Source organism: Vanessa tameamea, chromosome 17 (assembly GCF_037043105.1).
Source record: "Vanessa tameamea isolate UH-Manoa-2023 chromosome 17, ilVanTame1 primary haplotype, whole genome shotgun sequence".
NCBI classification, from domain to species: domain Eukaryota; kingdom Metazoa; phylum Arthropoda; class Insecta; order Lepidoptera; family Nymphalidae; genus Vanessa; species Vanessa tameamea.
The window spans coordinates 3,708,218-3,727,370 of record NC_087325.1 but is presented as its reverse complement, the minus strand read 5'-3'; the positions used below and the strand labels follow the sequence as shown (position 1 = coordinate 3,727,370).

The 19,153-nt window shown below is 31.1% G+C and overlaps 2 protein-coding genes across 2 annotated transcripts in view; one reads left to right on the top strand and one right to left on the bottom strand.

Annotated features, from left to right (window-relative positions):
* LOC113400500 (nucleolar protein 58) overlaps positions 1–19,153 on the top strand; it is a 61,382-nt gene that overhangs the window by 33,707 nt on the left and 8,522 nt on the right. The gene's annotated exons all lie outside the window — the stretch shown is intronic.
* Positions 1,360–19,017, bottom strand: LOC113400501 (pancreatic triacylglycerol lipase). The gene is made up of 8 exons (XM_026640082.2): positions 18,554–19,017; positions 14,918–15,017; positions 11,992–12,140; positions 10,429–10,495; positions 6,576–6,763; positions 5,319–5,537; positions 2,913–3,066; positions 1,360–1,462 (listed from the first exon to the last, which is right to left on the bottom strand). The coding sequence occupies exons 1-8, from the start codon at positions 18,597–18,599 to the stop codon at positions 1,399–1,401; spliced, it is 987 nt and encodes a 328-aa protein (XP_026495867.2). The 5' UTR covers positions 18,600–19,017; the 3' UTR covers positions 1,360–1,398.

The following is a 19,153-nucleotide window of genomic DNA, read 5'->3' as shown; positions in this document are numbered from 1 at the left end:
TTGGTTTCTGCTGAGTTAAAGTCAATTGTTACATCGTATTTGAAAATTCATCCCATAAGATTTGAGATTAAATAGGGGTTGAAAGCTTATATGAACATAAGTCATTTTTTAAATTCCAACAATGAGAATTGGTCTATAGAAAATGTAGATTAAGTTAAGGAATAACCCATCGGATACCCGACTAATTTATAAAAATCACAGTAACATTGACAACATTTTATATTTTTTAATATATATTTTTTATAAATAGTGAAAATTAAACTTCCCAATGACGTCTAACATATCTTGGAAATTGGAACAGATGTTAAAAAGTTATTACGTGGAAATATTTCTGACGTAGACGTATTCACGTCATTCCATGACCAAACGTACAAACCGAGTAACCAATTTAATCTAACGTACGAGTGACATAATTATACTTATTTCTAAAGTTTAAATTTTTTCCAAAATACATATTTTATATAACAAAACACTTACATTTAAGCTTAGGATAAGAAATAAACAAAATTTTATTTTAATATTTGGGACTTATTATTCATGAAATATTGTTAATTTTCAACTTCCAAATGTGTGGTTTCTTTTATTTATGACAAATAAATTACTATCTAATTATCCTTTTATTATATATTATTTCAAAGGTTTTTTGAAAGAGAAATACAAGTCACAACGAAATTAGTTTTTATTAGACTTCCATCGTGTGGCGCTTCTCAATAAAAAGGAAAACCTATCATTGTGATTCCCATCCTCAAACATTTGCAGCGAAAAGAAAAGAAAATATCGGATATTGGATTGTTCTGCTTCGAAAAACTTCATATCTGAAATATGTGTGTATATTTTATTCATTATCACAGTATCTGTGGACACGATATTGAAATTTGCAATTAATCTTCATGTAAAAAATAGTTAACTTTATGGTACAAATTAAGTCAAAGATAAAACAGCAGTTTTATTGATTAAAGAATGGCTACATCATAAAGCAATAAAACTTCTGTTCTTAAGAAAACATTTTTTTCTCGACTTTATTTACTTATGACCTTATTACATTGTTTTGTATGTGAAGTTATATTATTCTAGTTTCCGTTTGCATGTAAGAAGATGGAGAGGAGTATCTCTGCATATGTAAGGTACATTTTTCCGGGATAATAAGTAAACTCTGTAATATTTCGGATATCGCTGTGTCAAATTTATTTAAAACTCGTTCGGCGGTTTTGCGTTATTGACTAACAAACATCATACAAACTTTCGCATTTATAATATTAGTAAGATAAGATAAATTTTAAGTCTTAAAATATTTTATAGAGTTAGGTATCTACTCTCTATTGAAAACTTCTGATAGCTTTAATTAAAAAAAAGAACATTTTTATACATTACTTTATTATTTAACACATTCTTGACTATTTATGGACCTTCTTTTGCAAATGGCGGTTTCTCGTTGGTGGATAAGTACATTTTCCCAGTCATCCTGAAAATTAAAAAATTGATACGTCAGGATTGCCATTCACTGTACTTGACCCCTAACCAAACAAATAACTAGAATGAAATAGAATTCAATATACGATAGGAAAGACATTTTTTTAATAGATAAACCTTTTATTTTTAACATTTTGATTGGAAAAGGATGAAAATTTATTCGTAGTAGGTTAGGTAGTTCAATATCTAGGATTTCCTTGTGATACACCTAAATACCCCACTGTATTTAAAACTTGTAAGTACCTAGAATATGCCGTATAAAATATAGCCCTTATCAATTAACCCTGGTTTCACTCCGGATAATCTCATTTCGGATGTTATCCTTCAAAGATACATACGAAAATAGCTCGCTCTATACCACGCTGAGCAACCTTGAACTAGTCCTGTATGTCACCGTATGTCAATTTGAAATATGTCCGTATGAAATTTCTACAAGAATACCCGCTATCATGACGACTTGCAATAAAAATAAAAATGGCAAATCCAAGGATGGTACGAAAAATATGCTTGTAACAAGAGCATGCTTATATTTGAATAAAATATATTTTTATTTTACTTTCATTAGGTGAACGTAAGTTGCCATTTATGAAATATAATAGTACATAGTAAGTTTAATTATGACAAGTGAAACCGAATAAATGATATAAATACATTATATAGTAATTAAATCCATATGAATGGCGAAAGAATGCTTATAAGAATTATAGATAGACCCGTTACGTATTGTTCCAGTGAAACTTTCACAAAAGATACGCAAGAAGATTATGGGCTTAAGGCATTTGATCCCTAATCCTACGTAACATTGTTTCATAAACACATTTTGTGAGGTGTTTATAAAGCAATCACATTACGTTGCTAAAATATTTATATGTTTCCTTATATCAACCAAAATCATAAGCTATTTAATACTATTTTTGATAAAATTATGTCAATTATATAACGTCCTCACAAAAGAGTTAGACAGTGCGATAAACTATAAATATATTTTTTAATAACAGCCGATCTATACTAAGTATTGCTGTTTGCCTGTCAAAGTATTGTGTTTGTGTGGTTTGGCACAAACCACAACTGATAAAATAAGATGATATTTAAAAATATTTTGGGTATAAGTACATAAACGGCAACCTCCAACAAAACTATCACTTGACATTTTCTAAAGTTTATAGATTGTCTTAAAACAAAAAGTACCGCTCAAGTACTCATTCTAACATTTTGATATTTAAACGAAAACTGATTATAGTTCAAAACGTATGTTTTGAACTATAATCAGTTTTTTTTTCAGCCAACTCATAAATAATTATCTTAAATGATACTCATACATTCATACAGCTCGAAGATGGAACGAAATTAAGTGACATTATTTAAATAAATGATAAAGAAGGACAAAGAAACTACAAACACTAATTATATTTAATTAAATAAGTAAAGTATTATCATCTTACGGCGGCTGGGCCCCAAAACCCATGTATCCGTCGATTTCAAAGCGACATGACGCAGTGGCACTCTTCCAATCACGGCATAAAGTAGCTGGAAATCCTATCGGATTTTTTATCGACTCCACATACAACCTCCAAGCACGGTTATGGCTGCAACCATCTAAAAAGAAATGATTGACTATTTAATACAAATATACGGCGTTAAGAAGCTAGTCTGTTTTAACCCTCTACGCAAAAATATTGTGCGAGCAAATGGGCCACCTAATGGTAAGTGGACACCACCGCCCATAGACAATGGCGCTCGAAGAAATATTAAACATTCCTTACATGGAATCCCAATGTTGGTGGTGCATTGGCAATGCACCACCAACATTGGGAACTATGATGTTATGTCGCTCGTGCGTGTAATTACACTGGCTTTCTCACCCTTCAAGCCGGAAGACAACAATACTGAGTACTACTGTGTGGCAGTAAAATATTTTATTAGTGTTTGGTATCTACCCAGACGGGCTTGCACAAAGCCCTACCACCAAGTATTATATTGCCATGATCGAGGGTTTTCTTAGCGATGATAAAAACATCAGTTAATTGCAGAACCATACAAAATATATATATATATATATCGTTTTTATATAAGAAAGTAAAATTAGGGCACACATTATTTTATCGAAATATGCTTCGAACCAACAAATAAACAAGAAAAGCTATATCATATTTCAAATTCCCAAAAAATATAGGTAGCAGGAAAACGTTTTCGTCCATAAATTCTAACTATATTCTAACATATATTTAAAGGGGTGGCCACGAGGGGTTAAGGTACGCCCTGTATTCGCTATCTTGCTGAGATAACAAATCTTCATTGACATTTGGACATAACAATCAATCTTTGGACGCAGGCCAACTGGTTCGGCAATTTTGCTTCCAAATGTATGACGTAATATTGTTTGAGCCTTAAAATGAAAGTAGACTTAGTTACTACTGTTTTTGATGTAAACTTTTGGGGAAATTGTACTACAAATGCCAATAACAATACTAGCTGGTAGCTTTGATGAAAAGTAAAAAGTTAAGCAATATCCTAATTTTGAAAAACGTAACCGCCTGTTAATATCCTACTGTTGGGTAAAAGGCATCCCGTGTCCCCCTTGACTAACCTAACCATTTCCCTCTAAAGTGGGGAGTGTGGTATATGAGACCAAGAGATGAGCACCGTCGCCAACTGCTTCAAAATACCTACAAAAAACCAGCGCTCCACTTCGTCTTTTCGGGGAGCGTCACAGAATCATTGCGTATACTACCGTATTTGCCTGGGAAATCAAAAATCGATAAAGATTCTCGTTTTCTATCCACTGAAAAACCTTGGCTTCTTATTTCGTTACAATACATCTCAAATTCATAAACAAAATATTTTTTATTATTTTTATAAATCTTTGACTAATTCAAATTAAATATTCGTATTGTAATATATAAAGCATATTCTAGTACAAAGTTTTTGCTCAAAATATAATCTATGGAGAAACAATTGAATTTACCCGATTACCCAATAATCAACACATTATTTACAAAATCCTTCCTTTTATTTTGCAACAACTCTTATCTCCCGTAAAACGTTCTGATAATAAAATATTCGGCGAAAATAATCGGCATAATTGAGGTAACTTCCCCCTTTGTCCTTCGTTCCCAGCATCCGTGATGACGTCAGAGCATCGATCGCCCGAAAAATGAGTTTGAGGGGAGGTAAAATCATTGTTCCCTAAACAATAAAAGGCACGCAATGTTTGACTTTTAAAAAATACTGTAATCACAATATCGCGTTTTGCGCATATTCCGATAATTCCATAGTCGTGGTGACAAAAATTTGACGCATTTGATGATTATTTTATTATATACATAAACGTTAATGTAATATAATATAAATGTATAACGGTATAAGTAAAAAAGTTTGTTTATTGTTCTGAGGAGAAGGTTATCCACGACTCTGGGTTTTTAACATACAGGTTTCGTCACGATGTTGTTCTTTACCAACGAGCACGATATAAATTATAAACACAGATTATGCACTTAAACAGAGCAACTATGCGAATTTCTTGCCGTTTCTTCTCGCTGGAGGCTGCTTTCCGAAACGGTGGTAGTATTTTAATATCGACGATTCAAAAACGCTTCGTTATGAAGTTGACTTGAATAAAATTGATTTGATTTGATTTTATTTAAACATTTATTGGCCCGCCATAGAACCCATAATTCAAGTCAAGATTCAGGCGTTCTAACCACTGAGTCATATCGACTCTATTCTATATTCATTTAATATTTTTTACTATTTAATATTTTAATAAAGCTAGGAATCTTCATTACTATTTATTAATACTATATTTGCTTAGTTGATTTTATGGTACGAATAATATTTACATCACTTACAAAAATAACTCCACTGTCTATTCTTCAGCAACTCGTCGACCCAGCATCCCGGCTGTATCCACATTCCGGGGTTAGGATAAAAGTCCACGTCACCTATCGCCTGCGGAAATCCGAATATTCCGGGATTTGTATGTAAAACGTCTACAAATATTGCATCACCTTTTGCGAGATGATTGTCTTTTCCATCTAAGCTATAGCCAGGGTACGCTGGATCAAGACCTGAACAAAAACAAATGTAAAGTTAATACGTTAGAACAAGGTCTTTTTTTGTTTCTTTGGCCATCTTCATTATAAGATCAAACAGTCCGATTTGAAACTTTAAAGCAGTGATTCCCAAAGTGGTCCAGGTGGACCCCCAGGGGTCCACGGGAGACTTGCTGGGGGTCTACGTAGGCGTGAATAAAAAATAGGGGTCCATTAGATGTTAATGGGGGTCCACGAAAATGTATCTGCTTTTGATAGCAAAGATCAAAAATGTAAGCATAGTTTTTATTAGGGCCTACCTACATTGTTTTAAGTACCTAACTAAGCAGATAATATTTTAATAAGGCAAGCGACTGTTACTTGTCCAAACTTGCGTATTCGATATTACGTACAATTTCGTGTACAGACTTGCAAAGCGCTTTCCGCCCGACAATGCTTAATGCTTGTTCAGACATGAACTTGATCACCACTATAAATACTTGAAGCCAAAGGTACTTACCTTTTTTTTTTTGAAGTTTGAGAGAATCACTAACAAATTCATAGATTTTAATTGCTGAAATACTCGTAGGGTTACTAAGGATTGAATTAAAAGCACCAATATTAAATAAATTTAAATTTAGTTCATATTTTAGTGTTTCTCTCAAACTGTGGTTACGGACACATGCCAATAGGTGGCCCACGAGAAAAATAAGTTTGGGAACTACTGCCTTAAAGTAAGGTTATAATGACTACAGGACTGTTAGAAGTGGAGCGGAGGACTAAAGTTTGGAGGAACACCATAGAGTAGTTAGTGAAGCTTATCCAGTATCCAGGCACAAATAATTTGATTTAAAAAAAATTTTTTTTGCTAACGAAAATTATTCCCTTTATTGAAAATCGATGCTACTATGATCCTAAACAGCGGAACAATAACAATAAACGTCAACCAGTATCATAAGCTCGATTAAACAGACATGTATAATTTCGACATTACTTTAGAGAGCCAGTTCGTACGAAATGAAATGTCAAATTTTACTGAAATAAATATGAAACATACTTAAAAGATAATCTCACCCGTTATCCTTCCTATTCTCAAGCCCCTTGCATTAAGGTTCTTTCCAGCGAATCCAGCGGCTTCTGCGCCCAACGAGAACCCTATAACGTGCAACGAACCAGCTGGGACTCCGGAAGAATTTAAAAATTCTACGAAATCTGCAAGGCGCTGTCCCATGTAACGGGTATTCCTCACCGCTGATGTGTACCTTTTAATGCATCATATTTATATTATTGAGGTATTAAGTACTAGGTATTTTTTTATAACATATTATTGTAACTATAGGTTTTATTCCAAGGTTATATAATTGCGAAATAATGACAACATGTCAGCCCATTAATGTTTCACAGCTGGGCAAGCCCGCCCTCCTCTTTGACTTGGAGCTCATTAGCAATCACGCTGCTTTAGTAATGGTTATTGTATACATAAGTATGTGGTAGAAAATAATCCGATTCAAATGTTTATATTGTGATATATTGCGCTTGTAGAAGGAGGAAAACGTCGGCAGAAAACGTATAGGTTTGAAATTAATTTCTGCCACGTTTGTAACCAACAGCAGCGTTGTGGCATAAGTTCCAAATCTTCTCAGGAGAAGATAAGGTTGTTGCCTAATGTCTAATTTGTTGACACATTAAAGAGATAATACTTCGTGCTAAGTACTACTACTGGTGCTAATACTAGATACTAAATATAACTAATTACTTTTACTAGATGGTAAGGCTTTGTGCAAGCCCGTAAATAGCTTGGTATGTACCATCGACTGATCACATATTCTACGGCCAAACAGGAATACTTACTTCGTATTATTACGATTATGTTTAAAGGATAAGTAAGCTAGTGTAACTACAAACATAACATTTTTATTCCAATTTATGGTGCATTAACTATATAAGAAATAGTTAATATTATAAAAGGTTCCATAGGCGATGGAGACCATTTACCATAAGATGGTCCATATGCCAAAATGCCTACCTTTCTTTATAAAGCAACTAACAACTAATAAATATATCTTAGAATAACTATCAGATTATATGTAATACAGTTTTGATGTCATAACATTACATCGCATTTAAATTTCATACAATTCTTAATTCAACATCAAAGTTCAAAACACTTGAAACGGAAAACACGACTGTGATGTTTGAACAGATTTGTTGAAATGAATAATTTATCTGACTCAGGCAAGTGATGTTGATGAGATGCTGTTTAGGTCAGGTGTACTACATGACCTGTTTCCTTGATGTACAGGTACACACATGTACACATCATCCATGTGTTATGACTAGGAACTTTGATGACTCTCAATTAAGTGTTTTTATATTCAAAGAGATACTTGTAACAGAGTATATTAAAATAAAGTAAACAATAGAAAATGTAATTACTGTTTAGATGAATTCAACGCACACTTAAGATTAAAATCCACATTGGTATTAACTTCGCAATTATTGTCATATATATTTATATAAATAAAAATGATGTTTGTATGTTTGGATATGTATTTCTCAACCATTCATCCGATTGTAATAAGATTTAGGTGAGTTGTTCTGCCAATGCCAGAGATCCTGCTCAAAAAAGCAAGATCTTTACTTTATTTGTTTGTCCTTCAAAATTTTACTTAACTTTGAAAAAAATCTACGTACACTGGTTTAAAATTATTTCAATGAAATAATTATTTATAATAAATGTATATTGTATTTAGCTTGGTCAATTGCATCGCAATAAACATTTAATTCGCAATCATACTAATATTTCAATGTGAAATATGTAACATAAAACCTTTTTGTTACCTACTACGTAACAGTCACGTAAGAAAATTATATTGTTGGTTAATAAATGAATGTTTTTAAGTTGAATAAGACCTTGATAAAACATATTAAATTATGATTATGACAACTTATCAAATTCGTTTTTTTTCTTTTGAAATCTCCTATAAATAATATCTTTACACAGGGTTTTAATCATAATTTCTGAACAGAAAAATCTAAAATACCTGTCATTGTCCGGAGGATCCCAAGATTATGGAAACTAGACGAACGAGGGTTAATGGTGAGCGATTTAACTTTTTATTAGAGCATATAATTTTACAAAATGAATAATGATCAATTTAAGATTATGATAACAAAAATGAAAAATGTTAACCTGGTAAAAACATCTCATATAAAAATGAATGCTAAGTTTTGATCATATTGTATGCGTTTACGCATAGATCATCCAATTAAATTTAAATCTTGTACGGTTATTGTTGGCACCCAGTGAAGGTTTCTGGCATAGTACCATCAACGTACTAATGGCACGCGAATCGAATTGAATAATTACTGATAAAACAAATGAAAGAAGCATCGTAACGCTTGCCGGTTATTATCTAGTAGTTTAAAAACATTTATGTAAGAATTTGTCAACGTAAAATGTTAATGAGGAATGTTTTAATAAATCTAAACGGATTTTAAACTGTTGAAACATTATTAAGAAAGGAATATTCAATTTTTCAAAAAAATCGGTAGTTTATAGATTTTTATTAAAATGACATGACAGTTTACAATCTGACTAAATTTATTACAAACTCAAATTTATTTTTACTTGCTGGTAAGGCTTTTGGGTAGCTTATGCAGGGTCCACACATCACTTATTCTACCGCCAAAGAGTAATATTTAAGTATTGTTGTGTTCCGGTTTGAAGGCTAACTACAGTCAGAAGGGACATAACATCTTAGTTCTCAAGGTAGGCGGCTATTTGGCGTTGTAAGGAATGTTAATATTTCTTACGGTATCTATGTTTATAGGTGATTGTAGTCACTTGCCATCAGTTTTATAAAAAAGTCTAAGCCCTGAGAGTTTAATAAAATAATTAACTTACTTTGTTATACTTATTAATATCGTTGATATTCCAGCATCAATGTCAATCAAATTCTCGGGTATTTGTTAAAAAAAATCCGAAAACAAAAAAAAAAACGAATTTCGACAGTTAACATTTAATACAATATAAGGAAGTAAAATTATTAAGAATTAAATTAATCATTAAGAAAAATTTCCACGACCCACTGACGTTTTAATTTGTAAATTGTTATCTCTCTTTATATATCTCGTTATAAGTATCTTGTGTAAGAGATCACTGTTAATGATAAGACGGGATTATTTATTATTTTAATTACATTCGCTTATATAATTCTTTTATTCAATGGCATAAACAAAATATACTTTACGTCAATTGTGATGATGAAACTATTACCACTTATTTTAGTCAAATATGTAGTCAGACTGACATATGGGCTCCCTGATGGTACTTGGTCATCACCACCTATAAAAATTGGCGCTGTATATATTAACCGTTATTTACATCGCCAATGTACCAACCTTGGAAATTAAGATGTTATATCTTTCACCCTTCAAACCCGAACACAACAAAACTAAGTACTACTGAATAGAAGTTAGACGGTAGAATTGGGTTGTCTGGAAGAGATGGCTAATTAGCCATAAGTCCGCCCGTTGTATGTCATATCAAGTATGTGTTTATATTTTTGTTTTTATTTTTAGTATCATTTAATTTTTTTGCGTTTAGTCCTAAAATGTCTGTATTTTATGTTTGTGATGTACAATAAAGTATATTAACAATAAAAATATATGATCAATTGGTGGTATATATTTTGCTTATTCAAAAGTTTCCAATCAAACATTTACATGTTTTAGAAATACAAAACATTCTATTTTACAGAGAAGATTATTGAAAAGAAAAGTGACGTATGAAATTATATTCATACATGAACTATAAATACATATAACCTTTTTCTGCCAAATATATTTTAAATAAAATATTCTAATTCTAAATTTAAATCACGAAATGAAATATATTCTGTAATAGTTAAAATTTCCTACTCACCATGGAAAAACGATGAGTCGGGACCAGTCCACAGCGATGAAATTATAATCACCCTTTGCAAGAAACGCTGCAATAAAATCACTTTTAATTACTTCCGATGAATAGAAATACTACGTATTCATATTCACTTGATCTACTTTTTCATATGTGTATTAAATATATTGTTATTAACCCAGTTAAGTGACGTTCATGTATACAGGGTTATTGGTAATTCGACGTATTCCCGTTAAGAGGTAATAGGGGTGACTATTTGCAATAATTTTAACCCCCATATGGATTATGCAAAAGTGAACCATATTTGAGTTAACTTACAATGAACACTTTTCACTAAATTTCTAATAATCGGAATGTATGAGTAATATTTCTTATTACCAATAATAATAATGTTTTACAAGTTAAATCGTATCTCATATATGTCGTAACTCATATCTCGTATCGTATATATTTTATATAGCTATATTAATATATAGTCTATTCCAACCACAAGAGAACAGTATACAAATACATACACCAATATCTATCTATCTAAATAACGCCATTTGACGTCGATTTGACGCGATATCATTAGTCGAAAACTTGAATAATCAATGATATTCATTATGGAATTGCGAATAAAATGGCGTTTCGAACGTCCACGAAAATGTTATCGAAACTTCGGAAGTGAAAATTAAGATGGACATAAGTAGTTGATTTGGATAGTTCTGTATTATAAATAAATATATATTACGATATCTGTTAGAAGTGCAAAATAAAATTGAGCTATTAACAAATTGCAAGGAATACGTAAAGCTAAATTTTCTTCATTTTCATTCCTTCTTGGATTGGAATAGACTATAGAAAGCAGAATCATTAACTATATTCATTAACAGGTAGATAACAAATATTAGTATTGCTAGCATAAAAAATCTAAGATTAATACGAACATGATTATCGTAAGAATTTATACTTTATTTGTAAATATTGACGTGAAATTTAAACAAAAGAAAAGCGTAAAACGCCTTCATACGACAAAACAAAATTGAATTGTCGGCTTCAGCGCTAAGGGCTTTGTATAATATTTTATCGATACAATAGAATTGGCGTTGAACTTCAAAGGAGTTTGTGGTAACATTAAAAATAAAATTATCCGTTTTCTTTTATTCAACTCGTATATTTTAAATACTGATGTAAGATGATTTGTTAGATTGGTTCTACCTACAATTTCCTCTTTTTCCATAATTTATAAGTAAACCACCTTAATACTGTACGCTCATTGGTCGTTTAATAAGTCATCGTCTGCCATTAACCTATTACCGCTCAGTTTAACAAAATAGTTAAACAGACTTTAATCAGCGTTTCAAACTAGAGGTGAATATTCAATTTTCAGTAAATAAGAACAATTACATTATGTACCTAATCAAAAAAGTAATTACACGCCCATCAACCCCGATGGATTTAATTTCAAAGCAGTCTTGACATTATAAACTAAGCAAATTAATTGCTAAATGACATCTTAGCAAAGTAATTAAATAATAAATCCTTAGCAATAAAAATACACTTCAATAGTAATATTGGAATATTTACCATTTTTTAAATTGATTGTACTTGGACCGGTAGCGGCGTCTGAGAATCCAAATAAATATATGACGGTAGGTCTCGTTGTGTTAAAACGAGTCCGAGATAATGCATCTGGACTGCCAGGTTCGATAATGTCGAAGAAATTCTGATTAATCCTGAAATATATCAAGAAAAAATTATAATATGTGTATGGATTTTAAAATAAATAGTGGTAGATTTTTGTGCCAGCTTACACATTCATAACATCAATATTTTTAGCAGTGTCTAACGGCACGGGTTACCACCTACAACCGTGTGAATCATATGTTACATATTTTGAAACTTATGAAATGTCAACTATAACAGTCAAGTAGAAAAAAAATCGACAAATTTCGCGTAACAAAAATAATTACTTGAAAATTGTTGTTAAAAAAATAATTTAACACCGGCCGTTCTATCTAGAAGAATAAAAACTACACATGTTCCAAATTCAAATATAATTAATGAAACAATATCCTTCGATATTAATGTCATTGTGGTCGAATCGTAGGCTTCAAAATCGATTTCTCATTGCAAAACTAATGTCAATTTAAAAATTAAGTGAAATCGATAATAATGTTAAACAAGGTGACCTTATAAGGAATGTTTGAGTAGATTCCTTTAGTAAATTATACAGAATTTTTTGTTACGTTTTTTCGTTTCCTACGTTACAGAAGATTTTCATACTACTAAACAATAAATATATTTTGCGTCATAATTAGTTTTATTTATTTTATTCAGTCCAGTAGCAAACAGATGTTATTTTATTTCAATATTTTTAATATTACACAAGCATAGAAAAACTATTGTACATAAATAAACGTAATAATAACATTTACTAATCAATGTTGTATGCATACATTTATTTTAGATTTAGATTTAAAAGCAACATGATGTCATTAAATATATTAACGTTTAAGACATTTGTGATGTACAGTCAGAGTAAGAAAACCTTCGTCAGTTTTCAAATTCATTCCTTTATCAAGTCGTAAACTCTTAGTACCTTTTGAATCTAAAGTACTAAGCAGACAACTGCATATAAAATTAAACTAACATAGTATGCTAACTTGGTTCAAAATAGTGTAACATCTTTGGACTACGTCTAGTGCCATATCAACATAAAAACTTTTTTATGGCCTAATTAGTCATTTCAAGATTTGAATTAGATATGATATCTTTTTTTTTTTTAGTTTTGGCTTTTATTTGTGCCAAGAGGGCACAGATTATTTCGATGAATTAATTAATTAATTAGTGTCATATATTTTCTTGCAATATCTTGCAAACTTAGAATAAAAACGCTTGTAATATTATTCGGCCGTTATTTTAAGTAACGGTTAATGTAATGACGTGACGTGTGATGAAATGATCCTTGGCCTGCAAAAGCGGTGGATATACCCTATCGAAAATCTATGGGGGTTGATGGTGCAGCGGTGGATAAATAATAACGATAGAACCAAAGCAGCTGCCGTAGAACATTGCCGAAGTATCTGGGAAAACTTCAGAGGAACCGACATATGCTCTCGCCTTGTTGGATCAATGCGACAGCGACTACAAGCTGTGATTGATACGAATGGCGGATATACTATAATAATAAAAATAAAAAAGATTTGTTTATATGAATAAATCTTACCATTTATTTACTAGTTCCGTCCTGCGGTTTCCCGAAGATTTTATGTTTTCCCGGCATTAAAAGTATCCAATATGTTATTCCAGTATATATTCTATTTGTGTGCAAAATTTTATCCAAATCCGTTTAGTAAATTTTACGTGAAAGAGTAACAAACATCCATCCATACCTCTCGCGTTTATAATCAAAATCAAAATATACTTTATTCAAGTAGGCTTTTACAAGCACTTTTGAATCGTCATTTAACAAACTATTTAAAGTAAATCTACCACCGGTTCAGAATGTAGATTATACCGAGAAGAACCGGCAAGAAACTCAGTAGTTACTCTTTTTCAATATCTAAAAATACAGTCATGTTAGTTAAATACAATTATATATGCATGTTATGTGTCCTGCATGGAAGTCAACAAGCATTAACTCCACGCTTTTTTATCATCAATATACTCTTGTATCGAATAATATGCCTTCTTTACCAATGTATTTTTTACAATTGACTTGAATCTATGAAACGGCAAAGTTAAAAATGTCTGCGGAATTTTATTATAGAAACGGATACCTTGCCCCATGAATTATTTATTGACTTTGCGGAGCCGGAAACTTGGCGTTCTAAGCTTATCCTTACTTCTTGTGCACATACAATGATTATCACTGATTTTATCAAAGTGATCAATGCTACTGTGAATATACATAATATTGTTGTAAATATACTGTGACGAAAGTAATATTAGTAGGAAGTAGGATTACTACTATGCACTCTCTTTTATAAGAGAAGACAATGTCCTAATCGTCGATGTTACACGAGCATTCACGAAGAACTATGAGGTTTCGTGAAAAGTTGGTAATTATCATACCGATTGACAGCTGTAATAATATTTCATATAATAATAAGGAAATATTATTTTTATAGCTTTTAAACGATATTATACTCTTTGCTAGATGCGACTTATAATGACATTGCGACTCAATATGTCAAACTCAATCGGTAAAGCAGGTTAACGTTCATACTGAGCACACGAATATAGATGTTAAGGTGACGAACCTTTTCTTACCCCGACTGTACATATCCGTCTGTACAAGGACTTTGTAAATAATCTTACTAATGGGCGAAGGCTTATAGGTACATTCATATGTACTTTGATTTCTTCAAAATGTTTGTTACACATGAAAAATCCAGAGGAGTATCACCTGGATTTGGAACCCACAACAATTAACATTCAACTTGTCCGTTCATAACCTCAGCTCAACAAAGAACAAATTTAAAAAAGGGGATAAATTATAAAACCTTACCTAGTAAATAATTTATACTGTATATCAATCTTGTCATCCCTTGGACAGCAGTTCTTGCAGTCGCCCACGGGCGCAGGCATAAAGCATACTTGTGCAACACCTATAAATATACAAGTATAATACAATAAAATTAAATAAAAATACAATTATAAAAGATATCGTGATGGTTGTCAATACCACAGGAGAGGTCGTTGGGCCTTTGTAGTTTAATAAACCTCGGTCTTTAAGTGGCTAGTTAGCAAGTCAAGACTTACCTATTGAATTAAGTCTGTTATTGTTTGATTGTACATAATAAAATTATTCATAAGACTTATAATTTTTTTTTTCTTAACGAAATAGAAAGTACATTTGGAAAAACATGAATAGCAATATAACAAAAAGAATAAATGGTTTTACTGTGCATTGTAGATTCTAATACTGTAGCAAAATATATATTAGTAGATGGTCCTACCACTTCCCATTCACAACGCCAGACACTGGCGCCTTAAGAAATTTTAACCATTACCGCCAGATTTATGCGCCACCAACCATGGAAATTAAAATATTATGTCCCTTGTGCCTGTAGTTACACTGGCTCACTCACACTTTAAACCTGAACAGGCGAACGTAACAATTCTAACGTACTAATAAGTTTTGAGATATAGACGTAGGTATTTAAAAAAAGCGAATTAAAATAATACGTACTTAGGTAATTTCATATGCATGTGTGCAATAAATATACATATATACATTTATTATATTTTATCTTATTAATTATATCTTGGTTAACTTGAAAACAGAAAAAGACTAGTTACTATTGAATACACATGTTTGTATGTACATATACGAATAATTTTAAATTTAAAAACAACAACCTCGTTGTTGCACAAAATTAGGAGAACGGACATGGCCGAGTGGATAAAATGTGGACTGACCGTAGATACCTTAAATTGATAGCGGGTTCAATTCCTACGGCTCATTTGTGCTTTAACTCATACTTCGGCGTTGAAAAAGAACATCATTTTACCAAGCTGTAAATGTTGGATAAATCACGAAAAAACGGCTGGACGGATTTGGATGAAATTTGCAGTAGAGGTAGATTAAATCTTGACTTAACAGGCGACCTAAGGTCAATATACAAGTTAAGATCCAAATTATATTACACTATTTTTACCTTAGGTAGGTAATACATTTAACCTTTAAAATCAATGGTTTACAAAGGTCAGATTGCATCGTTAGACGGAAATATTATCTGTAGAACGTTCAGAATATTATTATATAATAGGAAATTAATTGAATCACTTACTTTTATCCATTTCTTAACATAATATTACTTTACTACATTTTTAAGAACTCACTTTCTTGTCTGTTTGATCAGAACTATTTATTTTTTTTGTTTTGGCTTTTATTTTTGCCAAAAGGGCACAGATTATTTCGCCAATGTCACGTGCGGATCAGAACTAGAATACTACTAGGTACTACTTTAATATTTAATAAATGTCAACGTAAAGTTTAATTAATTATAAATTATTAATCTGTTCGCTATTTTATCTGTCGGTTTCAATTGTTTTTCTAGTTAACATTATATAAGGATAATTAGTTATAGTATTTTTTTATTCATAATGGTTTTTTTTTAAATTACGTTTATAATTAATGAAAAGTCATTAAAAAGTCAGTCAGTCCTTGTTTGATTTGAAAACCGATATAATTTTAAAAACATTTAATAAATTTAACCAAAATTCGAGTTTTAAATTTTGCACTATATAAACATTGTAAGTTTAGAATAAAATATTATATCGAATTAAATTAGAATAGTAACTCAGATTGTCCTTCAATAAACACACACACACATATTCATAGAAGTACCTGTTGCATGCTAAACAGATTGTAGGTAAATATTACCATTATTTATTTCCTACTTCAATTTTCCTTCAATACTATACTATGTTGTAAACAATTTTATCCACCTCAATTTATCCACCAAAAATACACGGATTTGGATTTGGGGCAACATATTTTTTATCTTTTTTGTAGCTTTGCAACCTCATATGACGTTAGCAGCCAAAGACTAACAAAAAACAATAAATATTTTAATTTAAAACAAAATAATAAGAATATGCATGCAAACTTCTACCGAGTTTCTTTCCGGTTCTTCTCGTTGGAATCTACATTCCAAACCGGTGAGAGCTTTACTTAATATAAGCCTGTAAAATGATAAAGTATATTTTGATTTGGCTAATATCGTTCGATGAAATAGACTTGCCGAGTATTCTTATCTACCATCCTGACTATAAAAGCATACGGCTTTTTAGGGGTTTTGATTGAGTCAAACAATAATGTGTCTTTTATTTTAATTTCAGATTTGTTATTATTATATGATATTTTTGAAAAATGTTAGGTTTGAATTTGAATAAACTACATATTTTAATTAGATATGATTTATATTAAATCATCTAATCTCGATTATATGTGAAAATGATATTGAGTTTTAGTGTCGGTAAATTATCAGAAATAACCAGGAAATTGTCAGTGTTTACAATCCCGTTCTTCGGGAAGCGCGTAAAGCCGTTGGTCTGGTCGGATTATGGGGGTGAGGGAATAAAGAGTGCGACTCACGCACATACTTGTGAACCTAAATATATCCCGATCAGTTGGCTAGTCTCTCTCACTAATGAAGAAAAACAGATAAATAGAAGATCATTAAATTTATCTTCAATAAAAAAAACGTTAAAACTGCTTTAAAACAGCTCGTAAATGATATGCAAATACCTCTACTTATTTTGGATCTCAATATATTCAATTGCTGCTCCAATATAGATTGTTGAATAGAAATTAATCATGTAAATTAAGTACCAGAATTTCATCTGACAAGTGCACTTGATCCTACTATTCTCACGGTGATTTTCTTCACCGCTGAACACGATATGAGAAATATAAACTAAAATTAGCACTTGGAAAATAAATTCATAATTTCTCGGATCTACATGGGTTTTATTCACTGAGCCATCTCTGCTTAACAGAGTCCAATCACATTGCAATGGATATTTTACATCAAAAAATATATTCTTGGATAAATCAAAATACAAACTCATATTCTTGTTCCTAAGTATCTAACCAAAGCGCCAAAATGTGTAAACATTTAATTTTCATCCATTAACAATTGGATCATTTAATATAACTTCTAAATAAATAAAAAAATAAATTTGTATACGAAACTAGAATACAATTTCCATAATCTAATTATAAGCGTAATATGATTTTATAAAATGAAAACATTAACCGGTTGCAAATATTATTAAGTAAATTAATAGATAACGGAAAAAAATTATATCATAAATAATCTATATAATTTTAATCAATTCTAAAGTTTTTAAGATAAAATTATTTATACCCATAAAAATATTTATACATTTACAAAAAGATGTAAGCATTGCGTAGCGCACAGAGTCTATGTAAAATTATTATCTTTTAACGAACAAAAATAAATAATTATTAGGAACTTAAAACAGTCAACTTAGTTTTTTCAATGAAAACTAAAATAAACACAACTAACCTGTAATGACACGAAAACCAATTATTATCAGTGGCAGTAGTAATTGCTACAATATTCCTAGTAGTAACAGGTATGCGGGTAGATAACGATTAACAAATGCTTACCAATGAAGAAGGACGCCATACGACATGCCGTCGAACTGCTGAACATTTTTATGAAAAAAAATATCACCTATAACGTAAGAAATATCGCCTTAAAACCACGCGATACATTTTCCAGTAATTTGTGAATACTTTACAATAGACGTCGTACAAAATACAAAACTTCGTTAAAACTTTTTACAACAACCTCTTTGATCCATTAGACTACACATGACACTGTTATCACACATGAGTATCTACGGTATATAAAGGATTATTTAATAGCGATATTTTCTTTATATTATCTTCATGAGTCTAACCTTAACCGCACAAACGACTTCACCACATTAAGTTGTTTGAATTAATTGAATTTGAATCTATTGTCCGTTCAAAGCGCGTTTACTAACTAAGTTCCTACTTCTCGTGTAGCGCTCTGTCACGGTATTAGAGTTATGCAATTGTTACTATAATATTTCACCTAGCCTCCGATAATACCAGATTAACTATGGAACCACCGGACGTAACTGCTCCAACCAATAGACTCGAAAGTACAGAGAGAATTGCAGAATAATATAATTGGATTTACTATTGGTTAACTCAAGAATAAAGTAGTAACTAATTTTA

Bases quoted from the DNA above. Each gene is read 5' to 3' on its own strand.
- LOC113400501 (XM_026640082.2), bottom strand. From the start codon at position 18,599: ATGTTCAGCAGTTCGACGGCATGTCGTATGGCGTCCTTCTTCATTG. The intron at 5,538-6,575 runs GTGAGATTATCT...GTTTTTGTTCAG, and splicing joins GAGAATAGGAAGGATAACGG to GTCTTGATCCAGCGTACCCT. The intron at 1,463-2,912 runs GTAAGATGATAA...TTTAATTTTCAG, and splicing joins GGTTTTGGGGCCCAGCCGCC to GATGACTGGGAAAATGTACT.